This window comes from Penicillium bovifimosum (genome assembly GCF_028826915.1).
Source record: "Penicillium bovifimosum strain IBT 22155 chromosome Unknown utg000006l_segment0_segment0, whole genome shotgun sequence".
Taxonomy (NCBI): domain Eukaryota; kingdom Fungi; phylum Ascomycota; class Eurotiomycetes; order Eurotiales; family Aspergillaceae; genus Penicillium; species Penicillium bovifimosum.
Window position 1 is genome coordinate 1,485,204 of NW_026622715.1, and position 12,748 is coordinate 1,497,951.

General features: G+C 52.1%; 5 protein-coding genes across 5 annotated transcripts; 3 read left to right on the forward strand and 2 right to left on the reverse strand.

Annotated features, from left to right (window-relative positions):
* Positions 1-518: 518 nt before the first annotated feature.
* Positions 519-2,084, forward strand: tif1 (putative eukaryotic translation initiation factor 4; the record flags this gene model as incomplete). The annotated part of the gene is made up of 5 exons (XM_056668958.1): positions 519-552; positions 733-807; positions 884-952; positions 1,012-1,370; positions 1,431-2,084. The coding sequence occupies 5 exons, from the start codon at positions 519-521 to the stop codon at positions 2,082-2,084; spliced, it is 1,191 nt and encodes a 396-aa protein (XP_056518788.1).
* Positions 2,085-3,056: 972 nt separating this feature from the next.
* On the forward strand, positions 3,057-4,006 carry N7515_008215 (fumarylacetoacetate hydrolase family protein; the record flags this gene model as incomplete). The annotated part of the gene is made up of 3 exons (XM_056668959.1): positions 3,057-3,112; positions 3,226-3,437; positions 3,552-4,006. 3 exons carry the CDS (start codon positions 3,057-3,059, stop codon positions 4,004-4,006), a joined length of 723 nt encoding a protein of 240 aa, XP_056518789.1.
* Positions 4,007-4,270: 264 nt separating this feature from the next.
* Positions 4,271-4,691, forward strand: N7515_008216 (uncharacterized protein; the record flags this gene model as incomplete). The annotated part of the gene is made up of 2 exons (XM_056668960.1): positions 4,271-4,318; positions 4,443-4,691. 2 exons carry the CDS (start codon positions 4,271-4,273, stop codon positions 4,689-4,691), a joined length of 297 nt encoding a protein of 98 aa, XP_056518790.1.
* A 451-nt stretch (positions 4,692-5,142) lies between these two features.
* N7515_008217 (putative MFS transporter) lies at positions 5,143-6,887 on the reverse strand (the record flags this gene model as incomplete). Its single annotated transcript, XM_056668961.1, has 3 exons — positions 5,143-5,941; positions 6,010-6,537; positions 6,613-6,887. The coding sequence occupies 3 exons, from the start codon at positions 6,885-6,887 to the stop codon at positions 5,143-5,145; spliced, it is 1,602 nt and encodes a 533-aa protein (XP_056518791.1).
* Positions 6,888-7,467: 580 nt separating this feature from the next.
* Positions 7,468-9,855, reverse strand: N7515_008218 (putative cell wall protein; the record flags this gene model as incomplete). Its single annotated transcript, XM_056668962.1, has 1 exon — positions 7,468-9,855. One exon carries the CDS (start codon positions 9,853-9,855, stop codon positions 7,468-7,470), a length of 2,388 nt encoding a protein of 795 aa, XP_056518792.1.
* Positions 9,856-12,748: the final 2,893 nt, after the last annotated feature.

A 12,748-nucleotide genomic window follows, 5' to 3' on the forward strand; every position in this document is an offset into this window, starting at 1 on the left:
CCGGCAAATTTAGGGCTTGGGGGAAATTTTTGGTGCTGATCAGGGAACTGTAAGAAAGAATTCACCAAGTCAATGGGAACTCAAATTTTTCGAATTGACAGTACCAAAGATACTAGACCATCGATATGCCGGGATAAACCAAAAGAATGAAGTTATACACAGTAAGTCAGTATATAATGACATGAAGTTGTTCGAGGAAACTCGCTTGGGCTGGGCGGCACCAAATTAAGCAGGCGGTAAGATAGTGCCCCATAGAAAAAAAAAGCGTAGCAAATGGCACCTCAGTGTGGCCGATTTGATTTTTTTCCCTTTTCTTCTCTTCCTCTTCCCACCCCATTTGTGAAATTTCACATCCATCCACATTTTCAACTCTTTCCTAGTTCCTGTACAGACTCTTTAAATAAAGAGTCATCGGTACTAGAAGACCACTCTCCAACGCACCCGAACGACACAGTTCGCTAAATTACCCCACTACACCGATCACAGCGCCCTGTGATCTATCTCATAAAACCGCAATCATGGCTGACAAAGGTCTTGAGGAGCTTCCCGAGGGTATGTTACGAAATCCGAATATCCTCATTCTCCAGCTTGACCGTTACTTTGTCCTGGGTCGCTATTGTGCTCTGGCTGCTTCAGAAATGTGATCGCGACACCAGGGTCGGGTGGCGGCGAAGTTGGTTTTGGAGGCAAAATGAAGAACACAAGCTAACATGACATTTTCATCGCCAACAGGAATGATCGAGTCTAACTACGATGAGGTTACCGACTCTTTCGATGCTATGGACCTGAAGCCTGAGCTGCTTCGCGGTATGTGAACCTTTCTCTTATCTGGCGGGGTCCGTGGGGATGAGAAAAAAAAAAAAAACTAACTGTGTGATGTCAGGTGTCTACGCCTACGGTTTCGAGCGCCCCTCTGCTATTCAGCAGCGCGCCATCATGCCCATCATCAAGGGTGAGTAGCACTACATTTTGATTCATTATTCAAAATTTGCGTCTAACCAGTGAGGTCAGGCAACGATGTTATCGCCCAGGCTCAGTCCGGTACCGGTAAGACCGCTACCTTCTCCATCTCTGCCTTGCAGAAGATCGACCCCGAGGTCAAGGCTTGCCAGGCTCTTATCCTCGCCCCTACCCGTGAGTTGGCTCAGCAGATCCAGAAGGTCGTTGTCGCCATCGGTGACTTCATGTCCCTCGACTGCCACGCCTGTATCGGTGGTACCAACGTTCGCGAGGATATGAACGCCCTCCGCGCCGGCCCCCAGGTCGTTGTCGGTACCCCCGGCCGTGTTCAGGACATGATCCAGCGTCGTGTTCTCTCCACCACTGCTATGAAGCTCTTCATTCTCGACGAGGCTGATGAGATGCTGTCTGTAAGTTATGGAAATTGATATAATGCAGGCAACGCTCAGTACTAACTTTAGTTTCTCTAGCGTGGTTTCACCGAGCAGATCTACGACATCTTCCAGCTCCTTCCTCAGTCTACCCAGGTCACCCTGCTCTCCGCTACTATGCCCCAGGACGTCCTTGAGGTCACCACCAAGTTCATGCGCGACCCCGTCCGTATCCTTGTCAAGAAGCAGGAACTTACCCTTGAGGGTATTAAGCAGTTCTACATTGCCGTTGAGAAGGAGGATTGGAAGCTGGACACCCTCTCCGATCTCTACGAGACCGTTACCATCACCCAGGCCGTTATCTTCTGCAACACCCGCAGAAAGGTCGACTGGCTCACCGACAAGCTCACCGCCCGCGATTTCACTGTCTCCGCCATGCACGGTGACATGGAGCAGGGCCAGCGTGATGTTATCATGAAGGAGTTCCGTTCCGGCTCTTCCCGTGTCCTGATCGCCACCGATCTGCTGGCCCGTGGTATCGATGTCCAGCAGGTTTCCCTGGTCATCAACTACGATCTCCCCGCCAACCGTGAGAACTACATTCACCGCATTGGTCGTGGTGGTCGTTTCGGTCGTAAGGGTGTTGCTATTAACTTCGTCACCGCTGACGATGTCCGCATGCTCCGCGAGATCGAGCAGTTCTACTCCACCCAGGTCGAGGAGATGCCCATGAACGTGGCTGATCTGATCTAAGCCTTTTAACTCTTGACGTCTTGATGCGGTTTACGATCGCAGAATCTGCGCCAAAAGTGGTTTTCTGCGTGCCTACAATGAGTTTGGGGAATAACTGGGGCTATGCTCTGCATATTGAGTCGATTTGTCGTTGAATCGACGAATCGGCGCTTCAGATCATTCCCGTTAGCCTTTGCTAGGGTTTTCTATGTCTTGCACAACGGAGACGAGACACGTTTGCGTTTGCTACTCCGTTTTATCGTATTTTTTCATGCATTTTCCTCCTTTTTCCTTCCCTTGTCTGTATCTAGCTCGCTCTTCTTGGTTAAGGATGGCTGGATGCTGCCTCTTCTCGTACTTAATCAATAGATTGGGCCAAAATGTGACTTGTTCCTCAGGGCGTTGTCCTGAATATCTAAATACGTTTCTTTCGTTTTCAACTACGGGTAAGGTCGCCGAGTTGATCGTGGCCTTCCACATAGTCGTCCGGCAGATAATATACTCATCGCAACAAAGACTACATAGACCCAGGACGCAAAGGGCTGGCAACAACCTTGGAATCGAGACCTCACTTCGTTCTCTGGATGTTGACTCTCTTCATCCAACACCCGACATGGTCACACTCTTCATTCTTCATACAAGTGCAATCTGCGAGGGCAGCTATATCGGGCCTTGCCGGCTTGTCAGACAAATCAATGTACCGTGACTGCTAGTCATCCATCCTCAGATCGAAGCTTGAACAACATGTTCCCTGTACAACCTTAGGTAGTATCTATGTTCCCCAACGGTTTGATCGACTGATTGGGTTATTGAGGTCGGATGTTCATCCGATGGTCCATGGAACCTTGGAAGCGGTCGGCGCAGCATCCGCCCAATTCTCTCCGCATCGCGTTTTCGGGGAATTCCCCGGCCCTACGATTAACCTCCCCCCACGACTTCCTTCTCTGACCTTTCTTCCTCTTTTCTTCGCATAGCATTAAAATATCGATCAACATGGCTTCCGTCCGTGCCAATTGTCGCAAGATTATGTGTATCGGTCGTAACTATGCGTGAGTCTAACATCTCTCTCACATCTCCTCCCCGCTCCCGTTTCCTCGACAGCTCCGGCAGCGGCACCTATGATCCCTTCGATCACAATTGCTAATAGCCCGAATTGACACAGCGATCACATTTCCGAGCTAAACAGTGCAACCCCCAAGCAGCCTTTCTTCTTCCTCAAGCCCACATCATCCATCCTCCTTCCAAAGTCCGGACCCGTCCTACGTCCCAAAGGCGTCAGCCTGCACTATGAAGTCGAATTGGGTCTGGTGATCGGCAAGACCCTGCGCGATCTTGACCCGAACGATGAAAAGACCGCATTCGACGCGATCCACAGTGAGTAAACCATGCAGTCCAGATCTGAATGGTGGCAGTATAGCAGTGGTGCAACCACAGCGGCGCGCAAACTCAACAAAACATGCGCTTGAATCAACAATTTTGCTAACCAAGCAATGTCGCGCTGGGAAATAGGCTACATCCTCGCCATCGATATGACCGCCCGCAACGTTCAAGACGAGGCAAAGAAGAAGGGTCTCCCTTGGTCCATCGCTAAGGGATTCGACACCTTCTGCCCCATCTCAGAGGAAATCGCCAAGTCGCGCATCCCTAACCCCCACGAGGCATTCCTGCGCCTTCGCGTTGGAGAGACGGAGCGCCAGGCTGACTCGACGAGTCTCATGCTATACCGCATTCCCCAGCAACTGGCGCATATCTCGCGCGTGATGACACTCGAGAAGGGTGATATTGTTCTTACTGGTACACCTAAGGGTGTTGGACAGGTTAAGGCTGGTGATATCATGAGGGCTTCGATTGAGGTTGATGGGAAGGAGATTGAGGAGGGTCGTATTGAGGTTGAGGTGCAGGATCGTGAGGGACCTTATGCTTATGAGTTTAAGGAGACTTAGATCTCTGATTAGAGGCTGTATATCCTGATTTAGATGAGTTCCCACGAGTATATATGGGACGTGATTTAGAGTGCCCCAAAAATACATATCTAGACATTTATCTAATACCTATCTTGTAGTCATACAGGTGTTGGAAGATAACTACGGAATCCAGCTGGTGTACCTTGTACCTCGTGCCTCTCTGCCAAGACATTGAGATCTGGCAGCCATTCGGAACCTCTTCATGTTCCCCAACTCCAAACTAGCATCCTACCAACCACAAACATGCAAGTCGCCGAAATTCTCTCCGATATAAATTCTCTCCGCGTCTGCGTAAGTACTCCGATCACCACTGCTTCTAATAAGAGCTTCCCCACGGCAACCGCGTCCACGCCCCATCTTGAACAAGGACCAGTATCCCACCATCCAATGTGACTGTGCTGACATGCCGGTCTAGGGTTACAATGAAGCCATGGCTCTAGTCAATGTGCACAAGACCATTGTAGGCCCGGAATCCGCCGAGTCTGGTGGCCAGTTGGTAGATAAGAGCTCCGCTGAGGACAAGGCAGATCTTCGTCGCGCGAAGGAGCTTGTCGAGCTGCATTACGAGGTTAAGGCGCGACATGCCGATGGAGTTGTTGATGAGGAGTTAAATCAAGCTCGTCGGGATGTCGGGAGGGTTTTGAGAGAGTTGTCGACTGTCTAATCATGTTCACTGTGCTTTTATAGGTGGTAATAGGTGTATGGATATGAGAGTGGCGTTCGCGTTGCATCTGTTTTCTCCTTTTTTACGCATGTTCATGACTGCGTCATGCATTTTGGTTGTTTATTCTGGTCCTAGCATTTTAGTCGATCCATCATTGACATGGTCTGTGAGATTGTTGGATTCTCGTCCACACACTTAGGTTACAGTTCGAAGAGCGGGAAGAGCCTCCATGTGGAACCTAGGCCAAAGTGTTTGGGCATACTACAGGCCACTTCCAAGGTTGGTGATATAGGTTGTGTTGTCGCATGTGCGAATATTCGCCGGTGTGGTTACATCCATGTGTCCTAGGAAGCTCGTTTGCGGTGCCACGAACGAGTGAGTCCTGCCTCCAAGATTAGGTATGAGATCTCCGAATAATGAGATCACGGAAATGAACATAGTTGGAACATATCTATAAATGCTGTATCTCCAACCCACGCCCCAAATACCCCAATTTCCGCAAGCAACTAAGAGTAACAAGCAACGCCACCAAGCTCAGAGAGAACAAGAACCAGAATGCACTTCGATACCCACTTATCCATATCTCCGGTGCACTATGTCCCGCAGGACTATGTTGCAGATGTGTAGCCATATCATTTGAAACCAGCGCAGTCAAAGCCAGCCCAACTGAAGCACCAATCATAGCCACAGTGCAGAGGACTCCCATTGCAAGACCCTGTGTCTCCAACGGGAATGTGTTGGCGACCATCATGCTGGCAAGTGGGATGATGGCATTTGATGCGATTGGATTCAATGAGACGGCGAATACTGCCGATTTGAGATACGGCGAGTTCGCATCTATGATAGCCATCAAGAACGGAGAAAGAGCGGAAAGGAGAACTGCGGTGGCGAGGATATCGTTGGCTGGTACACGATACAGGAGACGAGGCGTGAGGAAACTGCTCAATGCTCCTATGATCGGTATCGGTAGGTATCGCCATGAGGATTGGAGGACTGAGAGACTCTGTGCTCGCTGGAAGACGAGGACTGTGAGTTGGGATGTTGAGTGAGAGGATGCGTAGATGAAGAATATAACGAGACAGATGGAGATGAAGTGGTTGTTTGTCCAGAGGGAATTCTGGATACCCTGTGTGCTGTCGCGTTCCCAGCAGTCTTGCCAGAAGAGGAAGGCGACTAGGATTATCCAGCCGAGGGAGAGGGGGATGAAAAGGCCTGATCGGCCGATATATGCGACGTTGTTTGTGATGACGCTGGCAGTTCTGTCAGTGTTTGCGAGAGTTGGGGTTTCCGGCTTCGAGTTCAAGATCGATATACGTACGCCAATGCTGAGAAGAGGAGGGCCATTAGTGAGCTGGCGAGCAGTGTTCCCGCCCAATCGATGTCTTCGGCCATTTCTGTCCATGTGACGCGTTTAGTTTCCTCGGATTGTTGGGGAATAATCCAGATTGATAGAAAGAAAGCGAATAGGCTCATGAGAGCAGCACCAAGAAAACCCCATCTCCAGCCGATCGTTTCTGAGAGTACTCCGCTGAGGGTTATGCCAATCAGAGAGCCGATGTAATGACTTCCGCTCGTACAGGAGGATGCTAGCTTGCTCAAGTTTCCAGTGGGAATATGATTCCTGTGAATGCTCATTGCAGAGATAAAACACATAGGGTACGCCACGCCGGACAGTGTTCTAAGGACAAGAAGCTGCGCTCCTGTTTGAGCAAGCCCACTGCCCAGATGACAGACGATCTGTAGGAAGCACCCCGCCAGGAAAATCTTTCTACTGCCTAGGACGTCTGCTAAAGACCCCGCCAGGAGGAATGTGCAGCCTTGTGCAAGATAGTACATTGTCATTGGCCTGGCATATTTCGAATTAGCTTATCTCGTGTAGTCAAAGATGAACTCAGATCATCAGCTCTGAGAGCTGTCTTACCATAATTCAACGCCAGGGCTCAATTCAAACTCCAATGACAACAGCGGAATGTTGAGCGTGACCAAATTATTGAGTGCACAGTTCATGAACAACACAGAGATCGTGCACAAGATAATGGCAAGCCCACGCCGAAACTCGACCGGTGTGGGTTCAGCCTCGATGGACCCGGGCCCGAGCAGCGGATGATCTTCGGGGATCTGATAAGGCCCAGGGAGATCATTGTTGACATCGAGGGATTGACTCCCTATCTCGAGATGCAATTGGCCTTCTTGCATAGTACGATGTGTGGTTGATTAAGAGGCGAGTAACCATGAACATTCTGAGGTGCTCTCGAAAAAGGACAATAAGCCCAAGCCAGGGGAAGCCAAGACAGAAAGCCAAGAGGCCGCACTTCGAAGAGCTGCAGGCCGCTAAACTATACAAGTGTACAGTCGACGGTAGCGGCCACCAGTGACTAAATTCCAATCCCCCTCGATAGGAAGTTGTTCTGAGCCTCAAGCCCAAGACTACACCTGCCGGTCACTAACAATATCCTCGCACGAGAAGCGACTACACTCAAAATCTGCACAGGCAGTCCCATTACTACTATATCAAATGCCTACAGACAGGAAGCAGAGACAGCCGAGTGAGCCGACAGATATTCACAACAGGGTATCTTGAATCGCGAGACAACGAACCGCCCACATTAAACCCAAGACTCAAATTCATCTGGTCATGAGAAAGAATAAGATTATATAAAAATCAACACACAGAAAGATACAGAAGTCAACAGAGATATCTATACTGAGCCCATCAACGAAGCAAATCACATCGGACTACATGTTATATATACCCAGACGACACAATTTAATCACTTTACTCGCAGTCACAAACGGTCGCAGTCACAGTCTTGGTCACGGTGACATCCTCAGAGTCTGAGCCACCGGCAGGCATGGTTGGTGCGCTGGTCGTAGCCGGGCCCGAAGGAGCAGGGACACCGGTGGGAGCGACGCCCGAGGGAGTAGGCACGCCCGGGATCACGGTGGAGCGGATGACATCAGAGGTCTCGGTGTCGCAGGGGATGCTGGTGGCAGCAGGACCGGTGGGAGCGGAAGTGGGGACGGGGACAACGCCGGTACCGGTGGGAACGACGGGGACAACGGCGGTGGCGGTGCTAGAGCCGGAGCCGTTGGGGACACCGGGGATCACGGTAGAGCGGACGATCTCGGAGGTCTCGGTGTCGCAGGGGGTGCTGGTGGCAGCAGGGCCGGTGGGAGCGGGGGTGTCAACGGGGGCAACGCCGGTGCCGGTGGGAACGGCGGGGACAACGGCGGTAGCGGTGCTGGAGCCGGAGCCGTTGGGGCCACCCGGGATCACGGTGGAACGGATGATCTCAGAAGTCTCAGTGTCACAGGGGGTGCTGGAGGCAGCGGGACCGCTGGGGGCGGTGGTGTCGACGGGAGAGACACCGGTGGGGGTGGGAACGACGGGGACAGTGACGGTGGAGCCGGAGCCAGTGGGAACACCGGGGATGACAGTGGAGCTGACAATCTCAGAGGTCTCGGTATCGCAGGGGGTGCTGGTGGCAGCAGGGCCGCTGGGAGTGGTGGTGGGAACGACGGGGACAATGACGGTGGAGCCAGAGCCAGTGGGAACACCGGGGATGACAGTGGAGCTGACAATCTCAGAGGTCTCGGTATCGCAGGGGGTGCTGGTGGCAGCAGGGCCGCTGGGAGAGGGAGTGTGGACGGGAGAGACACCGGTGGGAGTGGGAATGACGGGGACGGTGGCAGTTGAGGAGCCGGAGCCGGGGATGACGGTGGAACCGACGATCTCGGAGGTCTCGGTGTCGCAAGGGGTGCTGGTCGCTCCGGGGCCGGAGGGCACAGTGGTACCGGGCAGGCTGGGGACGGTAGATGTAGAGGAGCCAGGGCCGGAGGGAGCACCGGGGATGCTGCAGCCGGTGAACCATTCGAGGATGATGATCTGGATGCTGATGTCAATGTCAATGGAAGTGCAGCCACCGAGGAAGGCAGCAAGCTCAGCACGAGCATCGAAGGTCAGGCCAGTGAGGCTACCACCTCCTGCGAGAAGGGAAAGGGCACCACGAAGGTCAACACTGAGGCCAGAAAGAAGAGTCTCGGTCAGGAGATCAGTGACGTGGCCGAGGAGGCCACCAACCAAGTCGAGAGAAACGGAAACATCGGCCTCAACACCCAGGGACAGCCAGAGGAGAACAACGGCCTTGAGCTCAACGCCCAGGGAGCAGTCCTCACCTGCAAGCCAGATGGCCAGCTTGGTGCGGAGATCAAGGTCCACGGCGGCAGCGAGCTGGCCCTTAGCGCAAGACTCGAGAGCAAGCTTGACGTCAGCATCGAGATCAACAGAGAGCCCAGCGCCGAGGAAGGCAGCAAGAGAGGCCTGTCCGCCAACAGAGAGGTGACCGGACTCCTCGACGTGCACGCCGACGGAAGCACCGACGGAGATGGTAGAGAGAGCAGTCTCAGCATGGGCACCGATCTCCACAAGATCACCACCGGCGTGGCCGCTGATCCAAGCAAGAACCGAGACCTTGAGGTCAGCGCTGAGGTCACACTCATCACTGATCATCCAAGCGTGAAGAGCAGCCTTAATGTGAGAGGACAGACTGCTGATAACACCGCCAGCGGCGCAGACATCCAAAGCCACCTTGACGTCAAGATCCAGACCAGTCTTGGCCTCGATCCAAGCGGCAAGAGAAGACTGAGCACCAATGCTCAGGACAAGAGCAGACTCGAGCTTGGCAGCGTCGAAGATACCGTCAACGGTCACGTAAAGCTGACCCTGGGCGGCGATCTCAGCACATCCGGGAACGTACACAGACAGAGCAGCGAGGATGTCAGCGGACAGAACGAGCTCGTCGTTGCCTTCGCACCAAGAGATCAGAGTCTTCTTGAGGGAGATGTCGAGGTCAGCATGGACGAGCAACCAAGCCTTGAGAGCGGCCTTGGCCTTGTAGTGAATGAGACCGGCCTTGCAGCCGAGAGCACCACCCTGGAGAGCGGCAGCACCCTCAGCGCTCAGACCAGCAAGAAGCGAAAGCGAGTGGCCGTGGCTGTGGCTGTGACCGAGGACAGCGCCGAGAATAGCAGACACATCGACGGTAAGATCGCCGAGAATTTCACGGAGGAGACCCAGAGTACGGGGCTCGACAGCGGTCATATCAGCCGGGTAGGCAAGAGCCGAGCTCGCCAGACCGGCGAGCAGAACAAGAGAAGGACGCATCTCGAGTGTGTGTATTAATAACGAATGTATTGGTCAGACTGTTGGAAGTATGGAATGCTTCTGGATGAGAAGCGAAAGACCGGACAGGCAGGCAATAGCCGCCAAAGGATTAACGATAGACTGTAGGAAAACGGTGAACGGGAAAAAAAGACAGTTGACAGAATGAATATCCAGCGAGAGGTGATCGCCCTCTTTGTTTATATACCCCTGATCAACTTTGAGCCGGAAAGCGTCCGGCCAGCGAGTCACCCTAACGCATCGGAATAGACTTACATTGGCTCTACCCCGGTCTCCAATCCACATTTCCACATTTGGGGCTATCCTCCCCTTAGGCTTCAGGTCTCTGGGCTTCAGGGATATCAAAAATGGGGTCTTGGATCTTCCACAGGTGGGTCTACTTCTGCGGCCTGCCAGTGAAAAGATGGAATTCTCTCCTTGTGGGCCACCCCTGTTGCTCCTGTGGGTTTATTCTTGGATACGGAGTAGCGGACGATGTACGGAGTACCGTTTGGCAAAGACTAATCTCGACAGACTATCCCAATCTGTAGGTCAACTGCTCCATGACTATGAGGGAGTTTCAGGTAACCCATTTGGAAGGACTGGTGATTCACCCATACCCTCGCCGGATCGATATCAAGATGGAAGCACAACAAGCAAGACCAAAAGAAAAAAGATTTATTAAGACAAAAAAAGGGAAGTGCCAAGTACTAAGGGGGAAATAATCGTCGTGGATCACCAGTCATGAGCTCATGGAAGAAGCGTTAAGGAAGGGATCAACGCGGCCCACCAACATGGTCCAACGGTAAAGCCACTTTTGGTGGGATGTTTCTCAATCGTTTCTTCTTCAATCTTGACTTGCTAGCTTAACAAGTAACAACTATCGAGGTCAACTTGACAGCTTCCCAGCAGTGCCTCAACTTGCATCTCAGGGAGAGTCTGCGATGTTCCGACTGGCCAGTTGCCAACCGGCCTGGGTTCCGTTCCGGGGAATTAGCTCAGGAACATCACGCTTCTGACCTGATCAGGCAACGATAGACATGTCTGATTTTGTTGTGTTCATGCCCTACGGCCTACAGTCTACCTGTCATCCACGACTGGTCATCCTGTCAGCCACAAACTAAGATCCTGGATCTTCTTTGTGAGGCGGAACTCACTTGGTCCCGGGGACCCGAGGTCCTTTTCCAGCACACAACAATGGGACTCCCCATAAGGCTTACGGCCACTGCTTGGTGGGTCATTGAATTTACCTTTCACCCGCAGTGGACAGGTGATTCGATAATGCGGGTATCACTCACACAATACAGAAGCTGATGCGACAATGTTGTGAGACTAATGCCCGGAAAGCGAGACCGACCGACTCGACTAGCGATTGAGGAACAAGGATTAAGGATAGCGAAATCTAGACCCCTCGAGGGACGTTGCCTGCACTAGCATGCGCCTCACGACTCACGATTCCATTTTGGAACGTGAGGTTATGCAGATTATGCATGCAGTTCACGCATGGGCATCGCCGATCTATTCACCCTGCGTGCGCTACAAATCACAAATTAGTACGTTCAAACGTTGGATTTTGTCTGTCAATTGATCAAATGCAAACGTTATTGTACTTGACCAATTGCTACCTGGCTAATCCACGAGGTTTGTCCTCGGCCATGTACGTACACTATGCACATTGCCAGTCTATCCTGCTGGAGACTCCTATCGCCAGGGCCCAGGGGTCACTAGACAAACAAGTAACCAGCCAAGTTGATAGGGGGGCTGTTGAACGCGACCGTGCTCGGTTAAGCTGCTCTTCCGGCTGCCCCACAAACTAACTGCCCTCAAACACGACTAAGCCCGACTAACCCCCCTAAAGATCCACCCCGGGAACCGGTGGCTTCAATCTTCGAACCTTCTAACCACATTTGAGTTCCTGAGGTGATCGAGGTTTCATCGTGCCGAACCGTTCAGAGACAATCCCAAACATCCATGGAAATATAAATGGAAACACCAGCTCAAGCTGTACAAGTCAGAAGATGGAGCCCGGAGTCGGGCAAGTGTGGATTCGATGTCTCACTCCACGCGACCAAGCTCCACGAGCTACCTAACCGTCGCTGCAGGCGCATACCCTAGTATTCCTAGGGCCTAGGGCGTTCTTCCTAGCAAAACCACCCAGCCCCTGCGTCTTGGAAATTGCAGGTTGATTTCAAACAGGTCCACGATGCTAGTGGGACTGCGGTATTTTGTCTTTTTCTGCAGCTCGCCGGGCTGCTTTTCAAAGTTTGGTGCGGTGGCTCACTCACCTGCCACGGCTATCTCGGAAAACATTAGTGGAGATTGTTCCGATCAAGATTGAAATAGTGAGAAAAGTCTTCGGGACAAATGTGCACAAAGACAGAGTACAGAGAATGGAGTCTACGGTCTGACAGAATGGGCTCCCTGAACGTCCGAAGCTTTCACTAGTACTATTTTCTTACGCGGATCTCAAAATCAGGATATGGAGCTATCGAATAATCTGGAACAAAGAAGGTTCTTCCGAGACCGAGAACTGTTAATCACAAATCCACTTGTGGACTTGTGCTAGTGAAACGCCTCGGCTGTGATCTGGTGGCTTCCGAGCAACCCCTGCAGTATGTTATGTGGAGTTGACCGTGCTGTATGAACCTTTGTTACGGGAACGAATTCGATATCTTCACAACTGGAGAAATGAAGAATGGAAAAGAAAAGAGAAGAGAAGGAAAACCAACACCTCCCAGCACACGACTAGTCCTCGCCTGACTACAGCCTCAGGTTCTCACACCTTCGGACCTTCCTTCGCTACCAACCAAGCAAAAAGGCCTCCAACAACGCCATTATGCTGAAACGCGGGAAAGATCAAGATCTCACATCGAGGTATCAGATTCTCCATATTCTG